Source organism: Periplaneta americana, chromosome 6, assembly GCF_040183065.1.
Source record: "Periplaneta americana isolate PAMFEO1 chromosome 6, P.americana_PAMFEO1_priV1, whole genome shotgun sequence".
In the NCBI taxonomy this organism is placed as follows: Eukaryota; Metazoa; Arthropoda; class Insecta; order Blattodea; family Blattidae; genus Periplaneta; species Periplaneta americana.
This window is the reverse complement of record NC_091122.1, coordinates 40,823,988-40,849,289: the sequence shown is the minus strand read 5'-3', so window position 1 is coordinate 40,849,289 and position 25,302 is coordinate 40,823,988. Positions and strand designations below refer to the sequence as shown.

Genomic DNA, 25,302 nt, shown 5'->3' with positions numbered 1-25,302 from the left:
TGTCATATAACGGAAAATAGTGGAGGTGATGCAGAATAAACTTATAGGCTATGATTTAAGTTCAATTATTGGTATGGAAAATTCCAAAGGAATGATAGCGCTATAGTAACCGACATTCATGTAATTACTAGCAGGATTGTCATATAACGGAAAATAGTGGAGGTGATGCAGAATAAACTTATAGGCTATGATTTAAGTTCAATTATTCGTATGGAAAATTCCAAAGGAATGATAGCGCTATAGTAACCGACATTCATGTACTAGCAGCATTGTCATATAATGGAAAATAGTGGAGGTGATGCAGAATAAACTTATAGGCTATGATTTGAGTTCAATTATTTGTATGGAAAATTCCAAAGGAATGATAGCACTATAGTAACCGACATTCATGTACTAGCAGGATTGTCATATAACGGAAAATAGTGGAGGTGATGCAGAATAAACTTATAGGCTATGATTTAAGTTCAATTATTCGTATGGAAAATTCCAAAGGAATGATATGCTATAGTAACCGACATTCATGTACTAGCAGGATTGTCATATAACGGAAAATAGTGGAGGTGATGCAGAATAAACTTATAGGCTATGATTTAAGTTCAATTATTCGTTTGGAAAATTCCAAAGGAATGATATCGCTATAGTAACCGACATTCATGTACTAGCAGCATTGTCATATAATGGAAAATAGTGGAGGTGATGCAGAATAAACTTATAGGCTATGATTTAAGTTCAATTATTCGTATGGAAAATTCCAAAGGAATGATAGCGCTATAGTAACCGACATTCATGTAATTACTAGCAGGATTGTCATATAACGGAAAATAGTGGAGGTGATGCAGAATAAACTTATAGGCTATGATTTAAGTTCAATTATTCGTTTGGAAAATTCCAAAGGAATGATAGCGCTATAGTAACCGACATTCATGAACCAGCAGGATTGTCATATAACGGAAAATAGTGGAGGTGATGCAGAATAAACTTATAGGCTATGATTTGAGTTCAATTATTTGTATGGAAAATTCCAAAGGAATGATAGCGCTATAGTAACCGACATTCATGTACTAGCAGCATTGTCATATAACGGAAAATAGTGGAGGTGATGCAGAATAAACTTATAGGCTATGATTTGAGTTCAATTATTTGTATGGAAAATTCCAAAGGAATGATAGCACTATAGTAACCGACATTCATGTACTAGCAGGATTGTCATATAACGGAAAATAGTGGAGGTGATGCAGAATAAACTTATAGGCTATGATTTAAGTTCAATTATTCGTATGGAAAATTCCAAAGGAATGATATGCTATAGTAACCGACATTCATGTACTAGCAGGATTGTCATATAACGGAAAATAGTGGAGGTGATGCAGAATAAACTTATAGGCTATGATTTAAGCTCAATATCGCCGATACGGCGATCTAGTGGCTAGAGCCTGTGGACCCTGGTTCGATCGCTGGCGTACCTCTGATTTATGTCCTGGGTTGGGCAAGCCCATGGTTCATGTAACGATGTAACATGGAGTTTTTCTCCAAGAGTTCCGGTTCCCCTGTGGGATTCCAAGAAATCTCCATTATCATCATCATCTCATCTCGTCTCATCCTTTGGATCACGGCAACGACTATGTTGGTAAATCGGTCTATCTATACAACTGGCTTCATATGGGTAAATTACGAACAGTGAAGTACCCGCTATAATAAAAAAGTACAGTATCGATTAAAGCAGAACAGTCAAGTATCCGCCATTATGAAAAAACGTACAGTATCTATTAGAGCAGAATTTCGAATTATGAATGCATTTGCGAACAAAAGAGTACCCACTTAAGTAATGTAACGACACCTGTAATTTAGCTTTGATTTAGCTATGAAATTTTGACGTAATTAGTTTTATTCTTAGTAAGCATTGTAATAATTTTCAGACAAGTCAATGTACAATGTACAGTCTAAATGACTTATCAGAATTAAAAAAAAACATCAATAAAATTTATAAATATAAATATTCATTGAAGTTAAGGTTAAAATAATGCTAAAGTTTTCGCCTATTTGGCATCTTCAGGCACTTTTCAAACAATATCATGTAATACATTAATTTACAGTAAATGAAATAGCTGTTGAATCGTTCTTATAACTAACACATTAAAATCATATATACAAATAAAATAATAAACTATAGACGAGTTATTTATCGTTTTAATATGTGTGATAGTTGAACCAATTAATCCTCATCTCAACTTCAATTTACGACAATAATTAAAACTATAGAACAATGGTTAAATTGTAGACGTTAAAATGGATTCAAATTATATAAAATATTACCTTGTAATAAAAATTGATTACTTCTACAAATGCATACCTTTGATCATATATTTTTACTAATTACTGGTTTGTGTCGTTATTATTGATAATTATAAATGTATTAAAATGATAAAATCTTATGATAATCCATGTTGAATCTTTCGTACACTACTTTTAACACTTGAATATAAATAACTGATTAAATGGCGATCTTACTCGTGTTAAGTGTGTAAGCATGTGCGGCTTACAGCTGTTTCGGTGCTTCTTCACACCATCCTCAGAGCCTACTAGATCTCGGCGTCATCTGGAACATCTACATATGCCGAACACATAACTAATGCTAACCACACATACAGTACAATAACATAAATACAGACATGGAAATCCTACACATACAACCCAAAAACCAAAAACTCAACACACTAGAACAATATGAAATATACAGACACACTAAAACACACCCTGATCAAATTCTCAACACACAGATCAATTTCAGAACACACACACTATTTGACAACACATTACAACACTTTTCAACAATCGAACGCACCCACACAACAGGCAGCGAAGTTCGAGATGACGCCGAGATCTAGTAGGCTCTGAGGATGGTGTGAAGAAGCACCGAAACAGCTGTAAGCCGCACATGCTTACACAATTAACACGAGTAAGATCGCCATTTAATCAATTATTTAAAATCTTATGGTTTTTATTGAGTCCAATATTAAATTTCATATTGAGCATACGTCGAAATAATTTCAGATGGATGAAACGTAGAATGTAGGTGTAATTAACCCGATCCCGATCTGTGTACGGATCTTTTATTATATCTCTGTCTCTGTGCAACGTCGTAGTTTGTGGTGAGGGGAAGATAAATAGCAAAAGGTTGTAATGCTTTTTTATTACTCTGACGCTCTCGATCAAGATAAGCCACTTGAAATTTAACAGTCACACACCGGCAGAGATACATTGCAATATCTCTAACATCATTTCTAATACAGGAGGTAAATCGTGAAACTCCAATTACGGTTCCCACAACCACTAAGATAAACACAAACATTAACGATCTTATTCTCTTTAAATATGTAGTATAAATTAAAGAAAGGGATAAAAGACGGACAAAACGTGAGGATTCACAGGACTGCGATGACTACGTGAATACATCTTTGTTTTTATTGTTTTATATTTGAGTTTCATTTTTTTACTATCAAGGACAGACATTTTTATTAATATTTTACATTCTACATTATTTTTGTTTATTAAGGATGCTAGTTACTTATTAGATAACGCTCGTTGCTTATTAACATGTAAATAGATTACGAAACACTCGACAGATGGCAGCACGCATACGCTTTGTCATGTGCGGCAACTATCGGAGGGTGTTTGAACTTCGTGTCACGCTAAAAATGTTAAGATTTTCTCATCAATTTTACCTCGAACAAAGACATATCCACGTCAAAACGCGTAGTTATGATTACACTACATGTATTTTAGAATAAAATTGCAGATGGTTTCATTGATTCATGTAAAAGATTTCAGCTTTTTTTTACTGATAAATTGTATGTACTTGTTTACAGATCGTAGATGGAGTTGGAAAACTGGCACAGAACTATTCTAAGGTTGTCGAGGTGGCAAAGGAAGCCAGTAATTATGTTGAGAGAGGTAAACTTAAGTTTCACTTTTTAATTAATATTATATGTCACATGCTTGTTATTGTAACAGCAAATACTAATAACGTTAAAATATTTCGAATATTTAAAAGATCATATTTATAAAATTAATGAAGTAATATAGAAACCATGAAACTCATAGTGATGACCAATTATTTATTGAATTACAAATCATTAAGGGTATATGTACGTGAACGACCAAAAACATTATCGGAAAATGCAGGCTCTACATTTCTAAAATTTTAGAAGTAAATGAACTCACAAATGGACAAAAATTACAAGGTACCACAACAAGACTTATTAGAACTTAAATATCTGATAAAAGTATAAAAAAGTTACTAATAATATTTTTTAGATTTCACTTTTTACTTTAAATTAAATTTTCCAAAATTTGAAAATTTCCACACATATTTTTTCATAACTGCACAACCATTAGAGACAGAATTCTGAAATTTTGTACTCTGATTTAACATGCATTTATGCAAACGGTAGACTATAATAATACCCATTTCATTTAAAATAGAAAAATTAGGTTACAAAACATTATGTAAATTTAATATATTTTATATACGACAAATAAAAAATTAATTGTATTGAAGTAAACAACTCTACATGTCTGAGAGTATTCTACTTTTCAGAAACAAGTATTTGTTACATGCAGAAAAAGTATTAAAGATGTCAGAGAGACCAAAACAATGTTATGGGTACCAAATGGTGTTAACTGCAGATTTTTTTTCATACTTTGATAAAACTTATTTGAAAAATATTATTAGTAGCCTTTTTTAAACGTTTATCAGATATTTAAGTTGTAATAAGTCTTGTTGTGGTACCTTGTAATTTTTTGTCCTATTGTGAGTTCATTTTCTTATAAAATTTTAGAAATTTAGAGCCTGCATTTTCTGATAATATTTATGGTCGTCACGTACATATACCCTTAAGTGATATTGAATTTAATTTTTAGTTGTATTAAAAGTATTTTTATATTTAGAGTCACAATCAAAGCGAGTTCAGTAACTTAGTTTTGCACTCTGTTAAATTAATAACAAAGTTCAGATTGGTTGCAAAACTGTACGGAAAAATCTAAATTCGCTCATTGCATGTAATGATATCATAGATAACTTTACATTACTTTCATTTCACTAAAAATGCAGTAATCAGACAAAAAAAATCGACTTCACTACACTATACATAATGGTAATAATTAGTAACAATTGCAACGACATCTTGAGTACGTATTACATGCCCCAAATCGATATTCCATTAACAGATGGTTAAAAGAAATCGATGTTATATTAGATATTACTAATGAAGCATGAATAAAAATATTTCAGCTATTGTATGACAGCAGTCATAGAATGCAGTTTTTAATTCTTTATAATTCAGTATTATAGAATATAGCTATAATATGCCTAATTACATAGATACATATGACAATATTATTTTACCTTGAACGTGCGACCTTCAACGTATAGGTTAAAGCGTACTGACCCAGAAACAAAATTTGAACCCCCTGAGCAGTATGTTATAACCAGGCTTGGGTCCTGGGCACAGAAACGCATGAAGTTCAGAACGCACGGACAATAGTGTTGTGTTGGTCTAGTGGAGTGGGAGATGGACCGCGCCGTTACTTCGTGTCTCAACAAGTAAACAGTCCAACACAGTACGGCACAAAATATATTTCACCCTATACAGATGCAGTATATACAGTACATTCCTAGTGTAAACAATAAATGTCTACCATTATAGTACATTATGCAACGAGCCTATAATGATAGTAATTAAGAAGCTAGTATGGATGTTTATGAAACGAGCGCAAGCGAGTTTCATAATTTTCATATGAGCATCTTAATTACCATTATAGGCGAGTTTCATACGACTTTTTATGCTCGACCATATTTCTAACTTGAAATCATTCAGATGTATATATTTTATTTGTATCTGACAAGATCGGAAGTGACCTTGTTCTAGGTCGTGAATTGTGAGATGTGCGCAGACGCGAAAGTATTGATTTTTTCCGAGGAACAATAATGTCATTGACCTTGATGCAATCCCGTTAAACTTGATATAACCTTGATTATTGAATTCGACATTGAAAAACGAGATGACAAATTGAATTTATTTGAATATTATTTACAATTAACGCTAATTATTATAGTAACAGAACATAATCTTCTGCGACAGTATTGGATTTCCAGCCTCCGTGACTTTTCGCTAATTCTCTTTCGATTGCATATCCGAGAATAATCGATACTTGCGGTTTTATAACGGTACAAATCTGACTTGTCATTGGCTGAACACCTGTAAGCTGAGTTGTCATTGGCTGAACACCTGTACTTTAATGAGTAGGTGTACTTTAATGACATGCATTAAAGGACTGCTACCAGTTGCATAATTACTACATTTCGGCACGGTCGAGCATAAAAGTATTAACGTGAGTTGTAACCTTCAATCAGGTGTCCCTACGCCGAAGCCTGTTACACGTACCGCAGCCAAGCAGCAATACACACAACGGTAATGCACATTACGGACCCACCTGAGCTGTTGCAGGATCCCGCACAGGTCATGACGTCATTTATACTCCGTGTACTCTAAACCTCATACTGGTTACTCTGTGTCCCTAGGCTGAATCCTGGTTATAACTGGAACGTGGAAAATTCAAGTGGCCCAAATTTTGTTTCTGAGTCTGTACAATCCGAGGCGAGTCTTAGCCCCTTTTTGCGTTAAATATGAGTGTTTTTCTGGACCAACAATAGTACCTACTATAAATCTGTGAATGAAACACCAGTCATTTCCTAAAAAAATAATATTTTCTATGCATAAAATATGACATACAAATGTAGTAAAATTAGTATTTTACCATAGATCGAAGTAATACAAATTAAATATTTTCCCTGGATGTAATTAGCGACATACACGCTTCCGAAGGTTCTGATACTGGTTACATCAGAGCAAAAATGACGAATGTTAATTCCCTTTCTTAGTTAAGGTGAACGTCACAGAAGTGTTAACAGTATTTTATACCGGGTCATCCTTCAACGTTGTTGCAAACTTTACGGATGATGAAAGTGATCGATATTATCCATTGTCATATAGGAACCCATGCCCGGAAACGTTCCGTTTGATAGTTACAAGCCTAAATATTTGTTAATGTAGCCAGTTAGAATCGAACTCAAAGTCATTTTTCTGAAGTTTGGTTACAGACTCCTTGTTCCTGCAAGCGCTTGTGAATATATTTTCATAAGCATGGTATGAGCTAGCTGGCATCGTACATTATATTATGACTGATAATGCCTTGCAACTTTTCTTTAATTTCCCTTTATTTGCTCTTGAAATTAATAAAATGCGTATCAGCAAGTTCTCTTAAGGGGTTAGGTACAGCTTAAAGAAGTAAAATTTTGGAAATATTCAACATTTTTTTCCTCCATTACTCTATCTTGTACAATAATGAAAATTAGTATGTGTAAAACGCTGCCCTTCCGCTATATTATAAACATATTTTTACGATTTTAAAATAATTATTTATTTATATATATATATATATATTTTTTTTTTACAAAATTCAAAGTTCACTGTGCAGTGATGAAGCGTTTGACTCATAACTCAAAAAATATCCAACATTCTGTGATGAAATTTTTTGTGGGTATTTATGCATGTCATCTACAATATGATGCAAAATCACTTCTCTACCTTTGATAGATTGTCTGGTAAAAAATAAATTCATTTTAAAAATGGTTAAACATCTAACACAACATTAAAAAAATATTGTTTATTAAGGAATGTACTTGAAAGAGCATGATATTGTAAACATGAGTTTCAGCAATAAAATAAAAGAGAGAAAACATGAAAATGTTAACAAGGTTATGAGTTATGAGGGAAAAGCTTCATCACTGCACAGTGAACTTTGAATTTTGAAAAAAAAAAAAAAAATGTATATATATATATATTTAAATCGTAAAAATATTTTTTTTTCATATAACAGAAGGACAGTGTTTTACACATAACAATTTTCATTACTGTACAAGATACAGTAATGGAGGAAAAAATGTTGAATATTTCCAAAAAAAATTACTGCTGTAAGCTGTACCTAACCCCTTAATGTGAATATTCCGCTCATAACAAGAAACTTATGAAAATAAGGTTATTGCCTATAGGCCTATGTAATGCCTAACCAAAATGAGCCTGACGCCATACAAAAAGGACAGCTACTATAAATAACTGAGGTGAGACTTCAAGTGCGTTGACGATGAGTAATTTCTTACAAAAGTCACCAGATTACCAAAATGTCATACATTGAAGAAAACAAAATCATCAATTTTGTCATGCCTTCCAATATTACTTAGAGCACTAACACATACATCACGTTCTATTTTCTGAGACGGGTTCTTATATGAAAGTTGTTCATAATGATCTCCTCTACCATCCCTAAAATTTTGTAACAAGGCACAGAAGTACCCTGTAAAGGTGACTTCAAATAAATGTCAGAGCTCTTAGAACATTAAATCCTGCTTGGGGTACATGAGCATCGCCATAAATTTGACAAAACGTAAACATAAACTGTGCATGCAATGACCCATTGCCGTTCATTGCTGTACAGCTAACTTATCATGCAATTAAATCGTAAACCGTAATTTACAGCATACACAATATTCATAATTATATTACCGATCTTCTTTAAGCGACGATTTTTATACTAATTCTCTGTACATAATGAGGACCCAAAGAAAACTCGACAATGTGAAGTATTAACAGGAGATACAGTGGAACCTCTGAAGTTCGACAGAAATCAAGTTCGACATCCTATAGTTCGACTGCTTACGTAGGAGAATTAGACACGCCCCTATACGGGCACTAAGAAATGGGAATTGTTTCTATGTCTTGTAGTGATACTTTCGTTAAAGAGAAACAGAATATTTTATTGATTAGGACATCCATATTGATCACTGATTTTAAATTAATGAACTTTTCTTTTTCTATTTGAGAATTGTGCCGTTTGTGAGACGGAACTGTCGAAACCCATGTCCACACCTGTGGAGTAACGGTCAGCGCGTCTGGCCGCGAAACCAGGTGGCCCGGATTTGAATCCTGGTCGGGGCAAGTTAGCTGGTTGAGGTTTTTTCCTTCAACCCAATACGAGCAAATGCTGGGTAACTTTCGGTGCTGGACTCCGGACTCATTTCACCGGCATTATCACTTTCATTTCATTCAGACGCTAAATAACCTAGATGTTGATACAGCGTCATAAAACAACCCAATCGAAACCCATTGTGGTACTAGAAGCGCATACACAAGTCTCGGGGCGGGCAGGAAATGCAAGTACAGTACTGTATTCGTTGATGGATAACCAAGAAGAATTTGTATTCATTTCACCTGCCACACTCACTAATCTTATTGGACTGAACTTTCAATTCTGTTCTGTCGAACTCAGGAGAGTCCGCTGTATACCTATTTTAATATTTGTACACTTAATTTCTCGTACCCTGTTAATTCGGCCAAATACAGAAAACTTCGTAATGTTCATGAAGTTTTTGGAAGTAAATCTTACAGAAGAATTAATTCCACTTAGTTCCACACAGGTACAACTTACAATATTCTTACATATCATTTGCAGAATACACAAAAAAGTCTGTGCAAGCAAGTTTAGGAACAACCAGCAAAACAAAAGCGGATCTGGACACAATTTTGAATCGAAAACCGAATCTTCTGTGAAATATTTCGACTTTCACAAGAAAGAGGAGTCTTCTAGTAGAACCTGAGTGACAAAATTTTGTTACATTAGCTCTCCACTTTGTTCGAAATATTTGATAGTCATCGACATTTTACAGGAAGGAGACGGCAATTCCATTTTTTTTAATGTAAAAATATTTACGCCAGCAAAAGTATTGTGGTAAAATATTTTAGTGTAGCATGAAGTCGATATTTTTGTTTGATTACATTGTTTTATTTTAAATTATAATATAGTTTAAGCAAATTTATAACGAAATACAACTGACATAGATTTAGAATCAAATGTGAGAATATGAAAAATCATTAAATTTATGTGTATTTTAGCTTCAAAATAGCTGTGAGAAATTCTTTAAATTAGTCAAATTTTCTGATCGATTTTTCATTTTGATATGTAGCATTAATAAAACACACATTTTTTCACTGAACGTGTGGAAGTGCAAAATTTAAGCAAGTTATTTACTATAAATCATTTCCGAAGCAGAAGTGCTCATTTGCTTGCTTGATGTCGCAGAACTGGAGAGGCCGTACTCCTTCCTTCAAATATTCGGTCGCAATTCCTCGAATATCTTCACGGCTTTCTTCACGACTATCAGGAATTCCGTCATGAATGTCATGAATTTCGTCACGAATGTCAGGAATTTCGTCACGAATATCGTCACGGGCATCTTCACGCGGGTGGGCAGGACGACCAGCGTAATCGTCAAAGACGTCGTCATCATCATTATCATCATCGCGCTGGCAGTGCTCCTCTCCATCCTCTTGTGCCTGTGTGGGCTAGGTGTCATGGCCTTCGCAGCTGTGATCTCCGTCATCAGCATTACCCTAGCGGTCGGCGCCGTCATCTTCACCATCTTCCAATTGCCGGCATAAAGGTGTGTTAATTTATGAAATACAGTGAGAATCTCTTAAAACTATCGGTTTGCAAGTCTGCCGCTTAAGGCTGGTTCACAATAAACCGGAACGGAAGCTACAACGAGAACGAGAACGGAAATAATGTTAAAATAATAGCACATTATGCAACGAGCCTATAATGATAGTAATTAAGAAGCGAGTATGGATGTTTATGAAACGAGCGCAAGCGAGTTTCATAATTTTCATACGAGCTTCTTAATTACCATTATAGGCGAGTTTCATACGACTTTTTATGCTCGACCATATTTCTAACTTGAAATTATTCATTTTATTTGTATCTGACCTTGAGCAATACCTCGTAAATTGTGAGATGTGCGCAGACGCGAAAGTATTGATTTTTCCGAGGAACAGATGTCCACATTGACCTTGATAGCCCATAAGAACCTACAGAGTAAAGTAAATATTAACCCAGATAAGCCCAAAAATTTTTTTGTGATAAAAATGCAGTAGCACATTAGTTACTCTCAAAAATCGGTTAAATGATGTTGAAATAAACTGAAACAAGGAACGTATATTTTCTAAAGCTAACAAATACTACCAACATTATCGCACAACTTACAAAATGTCCCTAACACCAACAATGACATAATATCCGAAGGCACTGCAACTGTCCTTAAAAAAGGACGGTGAGAAAATCTGGGTTAACTTTGATATAACATTGAAATGAAATTAGAAATTGAAAAACGAGATGACAAATTGAATTTATTTGAATATTATTTAGAATTAACGCTAATTATTATAGTAACAGAACATAACCTTCTGCGACACTATTGGATTTCCAGCCTCCGTGACTTTTCGCTAATTCTCTTTCGATTGCATATCCGAGAATAATCGATACTTGCGGTTTTATAACGGTACAAAGCTGACTTGTCATTGGCTGAACACCTGTAAGCTGACTTGTCATTGGCTGAACACCTGTACTTTAATGAGTAGGTGTTCTTTAATGACATGCATTAAAGGACTGCTACCAGGTGTATAGTTACTACATTTCGGCAAGGTCGAGCATAAATATATTTAAATGTCAGCGTTTACAATAATTAATTGTGAATGCTCACACTTAAATACATTTATTTTAACAATATTTCCGTTCTCCTTCTCGTTGTCGTTTTCGTTCTCGGTTTATTGTGAACCAGCCTTTACCGGTGCGATCCCGCTGGCATGTCCTTCCGTGAACTCACGGAGCCACAACACTTCACCGGCGCTCCCCAATCCTCCCGAGACATTTGTTGTTTTATTTTTAAGTTCAATATAATTCTACACTTAAAAAAGTCACTGAAATGAGGTAAAATGCTGAAAAAACTCTCCAGGTTACAGTTAGGGCACAAATTCAGGTATATTATACTATACTTCGGCATTTTGCACATACACCTCATATCGTAATTAGGGCCCAGATGTTTGGAAAAATTCCTTTTTTACTGGGTGGAAGTAAATCATTATTTTCATAGATATAAATGTGATTTGGAGTGAATCAAAGTGATGGAGCCAATTTTCATTTTGCCTTTTTAAGATGTTTATTACTAATATATGACTTTTTTGTCATTTAAAGCAATATTTCTTGTTTATTTGCAATTTTTTAATTAATTGTAATGTAATGTGTATGAAATTTAAATATTTGAAACAACTTCACCATCAATAGTAAATAAAAGTAATTTATTTCTGTGCTTAATCTGTTAATAATCGTGCTTTAATATTATTGGTGTAATATGAATAATGATCGACAATCCACAGTTACAAATATAATATTGTCATGTCTTCATGTTACTAACAAATCAGCTTTATAATTTTAAATATTAAACTCGTTCTCATAGAAGTTGTCAAGTAGCATTTCCAATAATTGTTTGCTTTCATATTTTCAAATCTTAGTGTTACAATTTTGTGATACTCGTGTTTATTATTGTAGGAGAAAGAAATTTGAGTGAGGAACAGTCAGTTATGTCGGGTGACAGAAGGTACCTATACGATGGATTAGCTAGAATGCCTAAATTCTAGTGATGGGCGAAGTTGTTCTTTTCCCGGAACAGTTCCGACGGTTCCGGTTCCGAAAAAATACTATGTTCCAAATAACAGTTCCGAAATAACAGTCACCAGTGGTGATGAGTCGGAGTCGTTCAAACGAACGGTACAGTACCCTCCCTCTTCACCATAGACAAATAACACCATGCAGCTCACACTGGAGCACTCATAGGCATGACATAGTACACATTCTTATCTATAGATGGCACTGCAATGCACATTCGAATCGATTTTGGAAAATTGCTGTGCATGCGGACAGAACTCAAAAGCTGAATGTTAGTAATTACACAGCTGTTGACTACAAGGACAGAATACAACACTTTGTTTTCGTACATAAAGTTATAAAGACATGGTAGCCAACTAAAAAAAAAATAACATAACATTTAAACATATGGTATGTAATTTCTGTTCTCTCTATTACATAATAAAAAAAAAAACAAATCTTTAATTTTTATTTTTACTTTTCTTAATGCACAGTTATAATAATAATAATAATAATAATAATAATAATAATAATAATAATAATAAATATTACAATTTCATAAATAAAAAATATATATATTGGCAGTACTGAAACCTGGAAACCCCGCAGTGGGTTAGTAAAATATTGGAATCGCATCTTTACCAAAGTGTAATTTAAACTTCGCATTAAACCTCGCTCTCCAAATCAGTACTTATATGGGTAGTTTCCAACAAATAATGCTACAACATTTTTGTCGTTCTTTGATAACAGAGAAGATAGCACAAAAACTTGTGCTTGTCAGACTTAACCTCAACAAACGACATACAGACATTGTAACTAAACCACTCATTACCATTTACGACTTTAACCTTTGTATAGAATCAGCTGATCAATGAATTAATAATAGTATGCGTACTTTATGACATTGTAGAATGTTTATAAAACAGAATTAGTCAACTAATGGTGAAATAAACCATAAAGCGGGAATCAATATTAGAGATTATTGAGTACTTACTATAACATTACAGATGATTGGCCAGTCTTACAAATGTTGATATTAAAGTTCGCGCCACCGCAAGGATTTCAATTTCCATGCGCCCCCCTCCAACCACGTGAGAGTTTCAAGTACAGTGTAACTGCAGCTGTCGTTGGTTCATCGGAACAAGCTCCGACGTTCCGACTGTTATCTCGGAGTCGGAACATACCTTGTGCAACGCGGTACTGCGAGCCCGCAACAGCTGGGCAAGTGAGCAGCTCGGAGTCGGAACACTGTTATTTCGGAACAGGAGGTTCCGACCTACTGTTTATTTTTGCAACAGTTCCGAGGGAGTCGGAACATACCTTGTGCCACGCGGTACTGCGAGCCCGCAACAGTTGGCAAGTGAGCAGCTCGGAGTCGGAACACTGTTATTTCGGAACAGGAGGTTCCGACCTACTGTTCATTTTCGCAACAGTTCCGAGACCGGAACAGTTCCAAAATAACTGTTGTGTTATTTTTTACCCATCTCTACTAAATTCAGTAAACAATTGAAAAGTAAACTTCATGTTACGTTAGTGAATTTGGTGCCCATGTGTTGTCAATCGATGGAACAGTTTTATAATGTAAGGTTTGTGAGAAGACAGTTAATCACGAAAAAAGTATTTTATAAGTCAAGATGTGTCAACTACGAAGTAAAAATGTGGGTTATATTTATATAATTTAAATTTATTACTAAAATATATTATGTCTTTTTAAAATTCATAATGCCTTTTCCAAAACTGATTGTGCCTTTTTTACGTTTTATTGCCTTTTTGCGTGCCTGTTTTAATTGTCATAAATGCCTAACATCCGGGCTCTAATCATAATCGTGTCTAGTGCATCCGTGGCTGCTGGCGAATATGCAGTATTGCGTAGCGGGGTTTTGTTCGTGCCAGAAATTACGTCAGCAATAATAGCTTATTCATGTACACAATCACATCTTTCAAATAAGCATATTTTATATAATTAATAAATACCCATCATGTTCGTTTATAATGTCAATAAACTAAAAATATTCAGAAATTATTGACGGGGATTTGTGGGAGGAGGGATATGATGATAGAGACTGGATTAATCTTGCTCAGGACAGGGACCAATGGCGGGCTTATGTGAAGGCGGAAATGAACCTCCGGGTTCCTTAAAAGCCACTAAGGCAAAGGCCAGTGAAAGAAGTGAATAAGCCACAAATCCTGAAATGTATATCATCTCATTATTTCACTGGGATTTTTTATCTTTCATCTCAGCCCAAGACTAAATATCAGAATGATCAGAACCGGGGATAGATAAATCCGAGGAATTAGCACAAACGGTTTTTCGAGAGTTTCGTAATTTAATGTCTGCTGAAATTAGATTACTAGGAAAAAATTATACACGGATCAAATTTATTTTAGGATTAAAAGTGCTCGAAAAAAATGGAGATATCAATATGAAATCTTGGTAGGTTTGAAGTGAAATGGCTCTTGTGCTAAGGCAGGAAAATGGAACAAGACAGCTTCCGTCCAATAATAATAATAATAATAATAATAATAATAATAATAATAATAATAATAATAATAATGATGATGATGATGATGATGTGCCTGCTGAAGTTTGAACGTTCGACTGAATCCTCTAACAAAAACAATCTACAGTGTTTACCAATTGTACAATATTGTATCCTACACATTTCCAAATGTACCGCTATGGAACGTGTAGATTCAATCAACGGCGTAGTGATTCAAAAAAATATTTTACTGAATTACATACAAGTTTGTACTCTCATATCCCTATCTCAAAATACTTGCCTAGAACCCCTCCACAACCTCTTAAAATTTCTTCAGTTGAATTCTGAAACACCTAGTATATCACAAGACTCTAACGAGATAGGAAAATAAAGGGCGCCTAGAGGTTAGGCAATCTTCAGAACAATGAACACGACAAAGTATTCCGAGCACGCAATGAAAATGCCCACGATAGCACATCTTTGTTTTAAACGATGGGCCTGACATCGTCATACCACAGTCTAATATATACAGTCGCGAAGCTCAATATGTAGTAAAAATGCAAACATGGGTAGTTGCCCACCACTAGGATCGCTACTATCGCCTCATCATCGCAGATCTCTCTCCTAGTAGGCGACAAAATATGTTACACTTTCGTTGTGTTCTTTTGGAAAAATTACCACCTTCCTTCCATTATTGAAATATTAAATGCATAAAGTTAATTTATTGTTTAATGAAGTATATTAAATTCCACCATAAACTCAAAGATACCTGCAAGAAATAAGTTAATATAATTTTTGTTTGTGCAAAATGAACTGAAATCTACTATAATGGCTTCACTCATTCAAGATTATAGCGATAATTAACTATGAAACCAATAAATATTAATTTGCATTTCCCTTTACAACAATAATAATAATATAAATATGAATTAATGGAGTAACTTACGTGTACCGGCACTTGCAGTGTAGGCTTACGTAGTTAACAAAGTGGGATGAGGTTAAGCAATAATAATCACACCAGAATTGGAAATAAAACGTGATCAATAAATTTTATTGTAACAGACTTTTTCTACGTCTCTAGTAAAGCAACAAATAAAAATAACAACAAAATTAACAGCTATAATTTTATTAAAAACATATCCTTTGAAAAAAAAAAGTAGGCCTAAGCAATAATAATCCCACCAGAATTGAAAATAAAACGTGATCAATAAATTTCATTAAAGCAAACGTAATTTTTCTACGTCTTTAGTAAAATAACACATAAAAATAATAACAAAATTAATAGCTACAATTAAAAATATATCCTCTGAAAAAAAAAGTAGACCTAACCTTTATTTCTCTGGAAATTTAGCAGCCTAAGTGACAGAACTTTAACCGGTATCTAATGTCCTTTCGGTTAGACTGAAACATGTCATTGTGAAATTTAAGGATATAATGTATTCTAACAGTCACAAAGAACTTCAAAATTAAGAGTTTTGTTTCTTGTGGAAACCCAGGAACCTTTCTGAATCTTTCGGAAATCGGAAAAAGGATAACTCTGGCGTCTTTCTCTTACTGTTGCTACAATTTATAGCACTACAAACGTCTCCTCCTTGTCCCATATTATTATTCCAATTATTATATTTTAGCCATTAACATTTTCATTACAACCAATAACAAACATTTCACAAGCATCAATGTGAAATACGCAACGAGCTATCACTCGATAGAAATACGACACAGTCCAAAGTCCACCATGGACAGTCTATTGTTTCTAGTTGCTAACCGCTTGGAGCGCTTTATCACGAGATTTGCAAAAAAACACCTCAAGCTTCGCGACTGTATGTAGTAGACTGTGGTCATACGATAAGAGATGGCACCGCATGTAAATATCTACGATTAAGAATATGAAATTCAAAACTATTTGAAATTAATCGAACACCAGCTTATTAATTAAAAATAAAAATCAACGCAGCTAAAAGTTTAACAATAATCTTTATTAATAAAGGGACCCAAGAAACTTTCCAACTTAAGCTATTCCATGAAATTATTCCAAGGAAGAAAGAAATCAAACATTTAGGTATTCATCTCGATAGCAGACTCACATTTCAAAAACACATTGACATATTATCAACTGCCAGAGGATGTAACATGATGAATCGTTTATATCCGCTTTTTAAATCACAGTCAATAAGTTTATGGATAAAGAAAACTTCCCACATCATGTTAATCAGAGCAAGTATCCTTCATGCCTATTCAGCTTGGTCGTCGCGCAATAAAAACCTTCAAAAGAGATTACGAGGAGTTCAACGGGAATTATCACTGGAGCAGACTACACTACATCAAATAAATTTCTGCATGAACAACTCAGCACTGAATCAACTGAGGAAATAACGTATAAACTGTATCAAGAGTTTTAACCCTTAAATCAAATACCTTATTATAATAATACCGGACAGCTCTATACTAGCAGCATTGACGTGAGTGCGAAAAATATCGCGGACTTGACATCTAGCGGAGCGGCGTGGAATTACGTCCACAAATACAAATATTAACATAGCGGAAATTGGATTATTGTATAAAACGTGAGGTACTGATGTGGAATAATATACGAGACATTTAAGAAATGTTGAATAGTACCGTATTTAATGTAACATTATTTTATATCAAAGCAGTATATTATGAGAAATATTGCATGGTTCATATTATTTTCCGTAATTAATTGTTACGTATTTTTCTTTGCTTTACTGAGACAAAAATAATAATTCTGGGATTAAGAATGAATATACAATAACACTTTATATACCCATTGCTGACAACTGCAAAGATAAAAATGGTAGTAATCTGATGCTTGTAATAATTAGTAAAGTCATGTGGACAGCAATAAAACTTAATTTGATAAAACCTTAAAATTTCCATCATCATCAGCCACATGGTTTAAGCTTTGTTTGGCTCGTTCCGGTCTCATGAAGTATATACATTTTAAAATTGTTGAAGCCATCTTTTCCTGGGTCTACCTATGTTTCGTTGTACTCTAATATTAATTTAGGACTACGGTCTTGAGTCATTCTTTCAACGTGTTGCTTCCATTTATTCCTATATTCTGTGAGTTTTTCAATTAAATTGCATATATTCAGTTCTATTCTAAAATTTCCAATATATTTTAAATTCTAATCATTTATTAGGCCTAAATAAAACAGCTAAAATTTTATTCTTCTATCAACACAGAGACAAAGACATTAGGCCTAATAAAGAATTTTGTTGACTCACGTTTTACGAACTCTCGGAAATCGAAAGTACGATTTGGAGCAATTTGTAATGCTGTAATTGTAGCAATTATAAACAGCACATATACACCCTGATATTTTAACACAGCAATTAATAAAACTATTAACTAGCCCAGCAACAATATACATTGCAGCTGATTATAGCTTGTTTCGCGAGTATCTCCACACCGGCCGCATAGGTAGCAGCACCAGCGTCATTTGCGCGCAGAACTGCTAGCTGTCCGGTATTATAATAAGGTATTTGCAGCGAATAGGGATTATAAAGAATGGACACTGAGCGAATTTTCCTGTGTTTTGTTTCTCTGTGTGCCAGCGTTTAGTTCTACTTTCAAGCGCTAGAGGTTAGTGTAATCGAGCATAGGCTAAGATAATACTTTTTGAGTATAGAGTTGAGACACAGGATCCAAACATCGCCTACCTTATTGCATAATCCAGTAACGCTTTGCTTCAAATAAATTCAAGTTAACAGCTTTTCCTTATTTCTCAGTGACGAACTAGTAGTAATAATAATTTTTATATTATAAAATAATATAATACATTAGCTATAAAATTATGTATCAAATTCGTTTAATATTTGTATATAATATAATATAGGTATATGGTTTTACTTCTCGTAAGAGTTTTGTTTTTCCATTTTCACTGCTATCAAATCATTACATGTTTTAATTGTTGTTGGGGTCAACGTCTCAACTCTCATTATAAAGGAACTCTAGAGTCTAGACATTACAGTTAATGACGGATTTATTATTTTCTGGATCCAATTTATTTTATTTGAGTACATAATACCTAGACGTATTAATTATATGTGTTATATTTCCGCTGTGTCGACTGCTAGCTGGTGTGATGTCAGCGCCAACTCTAGGGAGAAAGCAGAATCTCACGCTCTAGCTGGCTTGATGGTCACTGAAATCAGTCCGGCCACATCAAAGGTACCGACGCGAAGTGTCCATTCTTTATAATCCCTATTCGCTGGTATTTGCTTAAATTAGCAAAACTTCCTTTCTCACACTACTTTATTAAACCGTGTCGGACTGTAAAGAAAACAACTATCGCAATGTCCATATTTTATATGTTGTACAATATTACAGTATTGTGAAATTTTAATTTTCCTACCAATTTTTTTTTCCATTGTTCTATTAAAATTATAGCATATAGCCTATTAACCTGTTGTATCCTAAAGGATACATTGCCAATTTAAGGGTTAACATCAATACGTAATATTGTACATCATCCCAACCAGCTACTGCAATACCGGTATATTCATTAGGATTCTACTCAATATCAAGCCGTATCTTACAGTATATTTATTAAAGATGACGAAAACCAGGAAATCTTTTCGTTACGAGCAAGAACACTTAACCAGAGAACGGAATATTACAAGAATTCTCTCTATAACGTAAACACGGGACTTTATTAGGCCTATCTAGTTCTTATCAAGTACAGCAAAATCAATTACCTATGCTCAATTTGCAAAAAACTCTGCATGTGAGTCAAAGTTGAGTCACCTGTTGTTCTCGGTATTATCGCAGTCGCATGCTGGCCTTTAGATTAAAGGTTAGCGAATCCGAACACGGCCGAGTGCGAAAAATTATAAACTAGAATAAAATACGTAATGGTATAGGGTGCGTCAGAAAGAACGGATGGATTTCAAACTATCAATACGCAGCGAGGGGAGGGATAGAGTGAGGGGGACCACGACTGTTGGATCAGCGAGAGAATGCAGTTTCAGTTGAGAACATGGTGTTGGTCTGGTGTACAACGTGCTTTCATCGCAGAGACATGTTTGAAAAATGAAGAGTCTGAGATCGTCACTCAGGACTCATTTCGACATCGGACGTCACGCTAGGATTCCAACTCGGGCGGCTTCATTTCGTACCACGGTTCAACATTAAAGAAGAAATCACCTGGACGAACACGGAGCGCGTGTACTCCTGCAAATGTGGAGACAGACAGTAGGTTGTCCGGCCACCTCAACCATAAGCCCGCAAACATGCTATTGCACTGAGATTGTCGAGGTTACGATAAGATCTTTCTTTGGGACCACTTGAAGGCGTAAGTAACCACATACACTGGACGAACTGAAGACGGCAATTCGTGAAGAAATTGCGGCAATCCCACCAACTACGACTGTGAAAGTTACGGCGAACTTCAGAAAACGCCTCGATGCCTGTACCGAAAGCCAAGGACATCATATGGATGACGTTGTATACCGTAAATAAACTGCATGTATTGGTGAATCTGTTGACAACAATACATTTTTGATTTGATGAATCCTTACAATTTTCTTGCCCTGTGAAATCCATCCGTTCTTTCTGACGCACCCTTTATTTCTCCGGACGGGAAGTAAAGCTGTGATGTACGGCATGTAAAAGAACCGACTTCCTGACAGAAGGTTTCTGGCAACATTTTGTCGGTTATTTCCCGCGCGCGTTGAATTTTGACGCTGAAATAACTAGTGTTGTTAAAATGTTATGTTTTATTTAACGACGCTCGCAACTGCAGAGGTCATATCAGCGTCGCCGGATGTGCCGGAATTTTGTCCCGCAGGAGTTCTTTTACATGCCAGTAAATCTACTGACATGAGACTGTCACATTTAAGCACACTTAAATGCCATCGATCTGGTCCGGGATCGAACCCGCAACCTTGGGCATAGAAGGCCAGCGCTATACCAACTTGCCAACCAGGTCGACTAGTAGTGTTGTGGGATTTAATCGATTAATATAATCTAGTAATCGATCAATTTATAATCCAATCGATTAAAATTAATCGGTTGTAGTTGATAGTAATTATTATTTTATTAATACAAACTCATACTGAAAATTCCGACAATATTTCTCTGGATAATGATGGAACGCTTTTTTTTCGGATCGTGTACTTTTTTTATTGGGCTATTTTACGACGCTGTATCAACATCTAGGTTATTTAGCGTCTGAATGAAATGAAGGTGATAATGCCGGTGAAATGAGTCCGGGGTCCAGTACCGAAAGTTACCCAGCATTTGCTCGTATTGGGTTGAGGGAAAACCCCGGAAAAAAACCTCAACCAGGTAACTTGCCCCGACCGGGATTCGAACCCGGGCCACCTGGTTTCGCAGCCAGACGCGCTGACCGTTACTCCACAGGTGTGGACCGGATCGTGTACTAAATCCAGAGATGCTATAACTGTGATCGTCTTTGCTAAGAACGGGATGCTTAATTATCGTTTCGCAGCTAATTCAAATTGTAGAAAACAGAATTTCAATAATTTTCTATAAAAAGATAACGAAAAAATATGGAAGGGAAAAATTGCACTAATTCAATATCGTATATTGGGGGACTCTCATCTTAAAATAGCTTTGTAATTATTAATTTATGCACGTTATTTATTATACTTTTAATCAAAGTTGCATGTTGAAATTGTAGTTCAAAAACGAATATTTTAAGTATCATTGGTTCTGATTTGTGATCTTTTCCTTTCACAGTTATTAATCAACCCTACTCCTTCATCGGAAGAGCCCCAGGAATCCTCTCACGGATAGTGAAGTCCATCAGTATCATCGTCGGTGACGTCTTTTTAGTCATTGCTGTTGTAGTAGTCGCTATAGTCATTCTGATTGCAATAACTATGTGCATATGTGCGGCCCTTTTCCTGACACCTATAATAGTGGTAGTCCTCGTCGTTGGTGGTTTATTTTCTGCATTTTTTGCATTTCTCCGATAGTCTCACAGTTCTACAACCGATATCGAACAAAGCCACATTAATATGTGCCCTAATTTCATTGTTGGAATGCTGTAATTCTATTCCAAAACAATTTTATATTGTTCCAACAAAATTCTATGAAATATTTCTGAAAACCATTTCCCCAGCACAATGACTGCTGTAAAAATTGTGACTGTTAAATGTATTAAACTGTAAAACATGAAAGAAAATATATATTTAGTAGTTCGTAGTTGGAAAGATGCCCACTTTAAAGAAAAAATAGCCTACAGCTACTGATGTCAACTAATAAATTTTCAATGGATATATGATACAATAAGAAAATTATATTTTTTGAAGAAAAGAAATAATAGGTTACTTAACAGAAATATTGATACAACGACATTACATACGTTGCGGAGAATTAGACGTTTAATATAAAAGAACAATGAAAAATGAAGACAATAAAAATATTCTTCTTGCGTCTCTTTCTGGTTATTTACTTAAATATCAGGCGACATATGTATAAATAAAAACATAATTTAAAATGTACAATTTCACAAAAAAAAAAAAAATGAACACAATCCATTAGCATCATAGTTTCCTCCGATGTCGGACAGTTGAGAATTGCAAATCGATCTAATTCTTGTAAAAGAAAAGAAAGAAACAATTTATTTAATTTTTGTTTTCTCATTATGCAAAAACAACGAGAGAATATTCTGGTTTTACATAACATATCCAACGAAATAAAAATTTCTTGTGCACTGATATCAAGAAATAATCTAATTGTTTCATTTTTACCATTGCCTCCTCAATTATTGTTCAAATTCAACATCTTTTTGGTCACTTCATCAGAAAAATTGAATATAGGCTTAAAACTTAATTATATGTATTGAAAAAACACGAGTTTATCAGAAGAAACACAAGATGGCGATTTAGAGTCGTGTGCTACATGCAGTAATAATTGGGAACTACATAAAGTCAAAAAATTTCGAAATGAATGGTTTCTGAATATTTATAATTATGCCAATTCAATAACGAACATTTGACTTGTTGATGAATAAAAATATTAATAAAATTAGTATTATTAATCCGAGCATTAATTAGTATTGTCCACTGCAATAATAATTACATTACTTCACTACACTCTTATTGTTAATTATGTGTGAATACATATTGTTGAGTATGAAGTGTGGATCTTGTAATATGGTACAAAATAAAACACCAAACTCTTTCTACCATATATCCTGTCACACTACATTCCTTTCATCGCTATTTATGACCTGAGGGCAGTATCCCAGACGTAATCATGACAATTAACGCTGACGTGCTGCTCACGATATGGTAAGATGTGAAATCAGGGTTCGCACACATACGAGAATTTCGATGATATGTATAAGGCGAAAGAGGTCAAAAGGAGAATAGCAATGGCAAAGGAAGCTTTTAATAGAAAAAGGAGCATCTTCTGCAGACCTCTGGAGAAAGAACTAAGGAAGAAACTAGTGAAGTGCTTTGTGTGGAGTGTATCATTGCATGGAGCAGAAACATGAACATTACGACGAAGTGAAGAGAAGCGAATAGAAGCATTTGAAATGTGGATATGGAGAAGGATGGAGCTTGTGAAATGGACAGAGTAAAAAACGAAGCTGTGTTGGAAAGAGTGGGTGAAGAAAAAATGATACTGAAACTGATCAGGAAGAGAAAAAGGAATTGGCTGGGTCACTGGTTGAGAAGAAACTGCTTACTGAAAGATGCACTGGAAGGAATGGTGAACGGGAGAAGAATTCGTGTCAAAAGAAGATATTAGATGATAGACGACATTAAGATATAAGAATCATATGCGGAGACAAAGAGAAAGGCAGAAAATTGGAAAGACTGGAGAATGCTGGGTTTGCAGTGAAATATCTGCCCTTGGGCAGAACACAATGAATGAATGAATAAATATATAAAGCAAGACAACAGGGTTGCCTAATGCGCCAAAGGTAAGAGAATTGTTAAATTATAAAACTTTTACTACTTTTTATATAATAATAATAATAATAATAATAATAATAATAATAATAATAATAATAATAATAATAAAGTCAAAGGATAACATGTTTACTGGCCAATAAAAGCATATAATAATGCAGGAGCGTTTTTCAGCGTTAGCAAACATCCGTAAAACCGATTAAGTGCTGAAAATAGTTTAAAACTGTCACGGGCTAGTGACTTGAAGTAGAGTAAGATATTTAACGTTTACAATTGGTTATTAAGTTACGGATATTAGCTGTTGAATCCAAGATTTGCGAGTTTAAACCTGGCAGAGGGCGACAAAATATTTAGCATGACTTCGCCTGGAAGAGAAGAAAAGATGCGAGTCCCTTGTCGTAGATTTATGGCACGTAAAATAACCCCATTCTGATAGAAGCCTACGGTAAAATTTGTCACCAAAACTGACATCTGCAGTTGAAACATTCCTTAAATGAAATAACACCAACAAGTTACAATTAGTACTAGTTGTTGGATTGCAAAAAGCAACCTAATAACTACTTCATACTATCGTTAGTTAGCGAATCTTTCAAATTAATGGGCAATTAGATTATAGTGTGTTGCTGAAGCGACACTTTATTACATCACTCGGTTAGCCACTTAACTCGGTATTACGATTGAGGCATCGTCGTCTGCTACAATTACTTAAGCAGTTTGCACGATAGATGGCTCCTCTATAAATGTCCAAGTAACAAATGTACAGTATGTATGTTAACCAACGAGTTAGGAAGAGATCTCTCTTCTAATTCGTTGATGTTAACTATAACCACAGTCTACTATACACAGTCGCGAAGCTCAATATGTAGTAAAAATGCAAACATGGGTAGTTGCCCACCACTAGGATCGCTACTATCGCCTCATCATCGCAGATCTCTCTCCTAGCAGCCGACAAAATATGTTACACTTTCGTTGTTGTGTTTTTTGAAAAAAATTAACACCTTCCTTCCATTATTGAAATATTAAATGCATAAAGTTAATTTATTATTTTAATGAATGCATATTACATTCCACCATAAACTCGAAGGTACCTGCAAGAACTAATTTTTGTTTGTGCAAAACGAACTGAAATTTACTATAATAGCTTCACTCATTCAAGATTATAGCGATAATTAACCATGAAACCAATAAATATTAATTTGCATTTCTCTTTACAACAATAATAATGGAAATATGAATTAATGGAGTAACTTACGTGTACCGGTACTTGTAGTGTATGCTTACGTAGTTAACAAAGTGGGATGAGGTTAAGCGATAATAA

At 34.5% G+C, this 25,302-nt stretch overlaps 2 protein-coding genes across 2 annotated transcripts in view; one reads left to right on the top strand and one right to left on the bottom strand.

Annotated features, from left to right (window-relative positions):
* The window catches only part of LOC138701264 (uncharacterized), a 42,762-nt gene extending 19,506 nt beyond the window's left edge, over window positions 1–23,256 (top strand). Inside the window, exons 3-5 of the mRNA XM_069827982.1 lie at window positions 3,867–3,951; window positions 10,195–10,555; window positions 21,799–23,256. Of these exons, the coding sequence (XP_069684083.1) occupies window positions 3,867–3,951; window positions 10,195–10,553 (444 nt within the window). The 3' untranslated portion in view covers window positions 10,554–10,555; window positions 21,799–23,256. The remainder of the gene's footprint in view (window positions 1–3,866; window positions 3,952–10,194; window positions 10,556–21,798) is intronic.
* LOC138701267 (solute carrier family 35 member G1) overlaps window positions 1–25,302 on the bottom strand; it is a 241,617-nt gene that overhangs the window by 141,231 nt on the left and 75,084 nt on the right. The gene's annotated exons all lie outside the window — the stretch shown is intronic.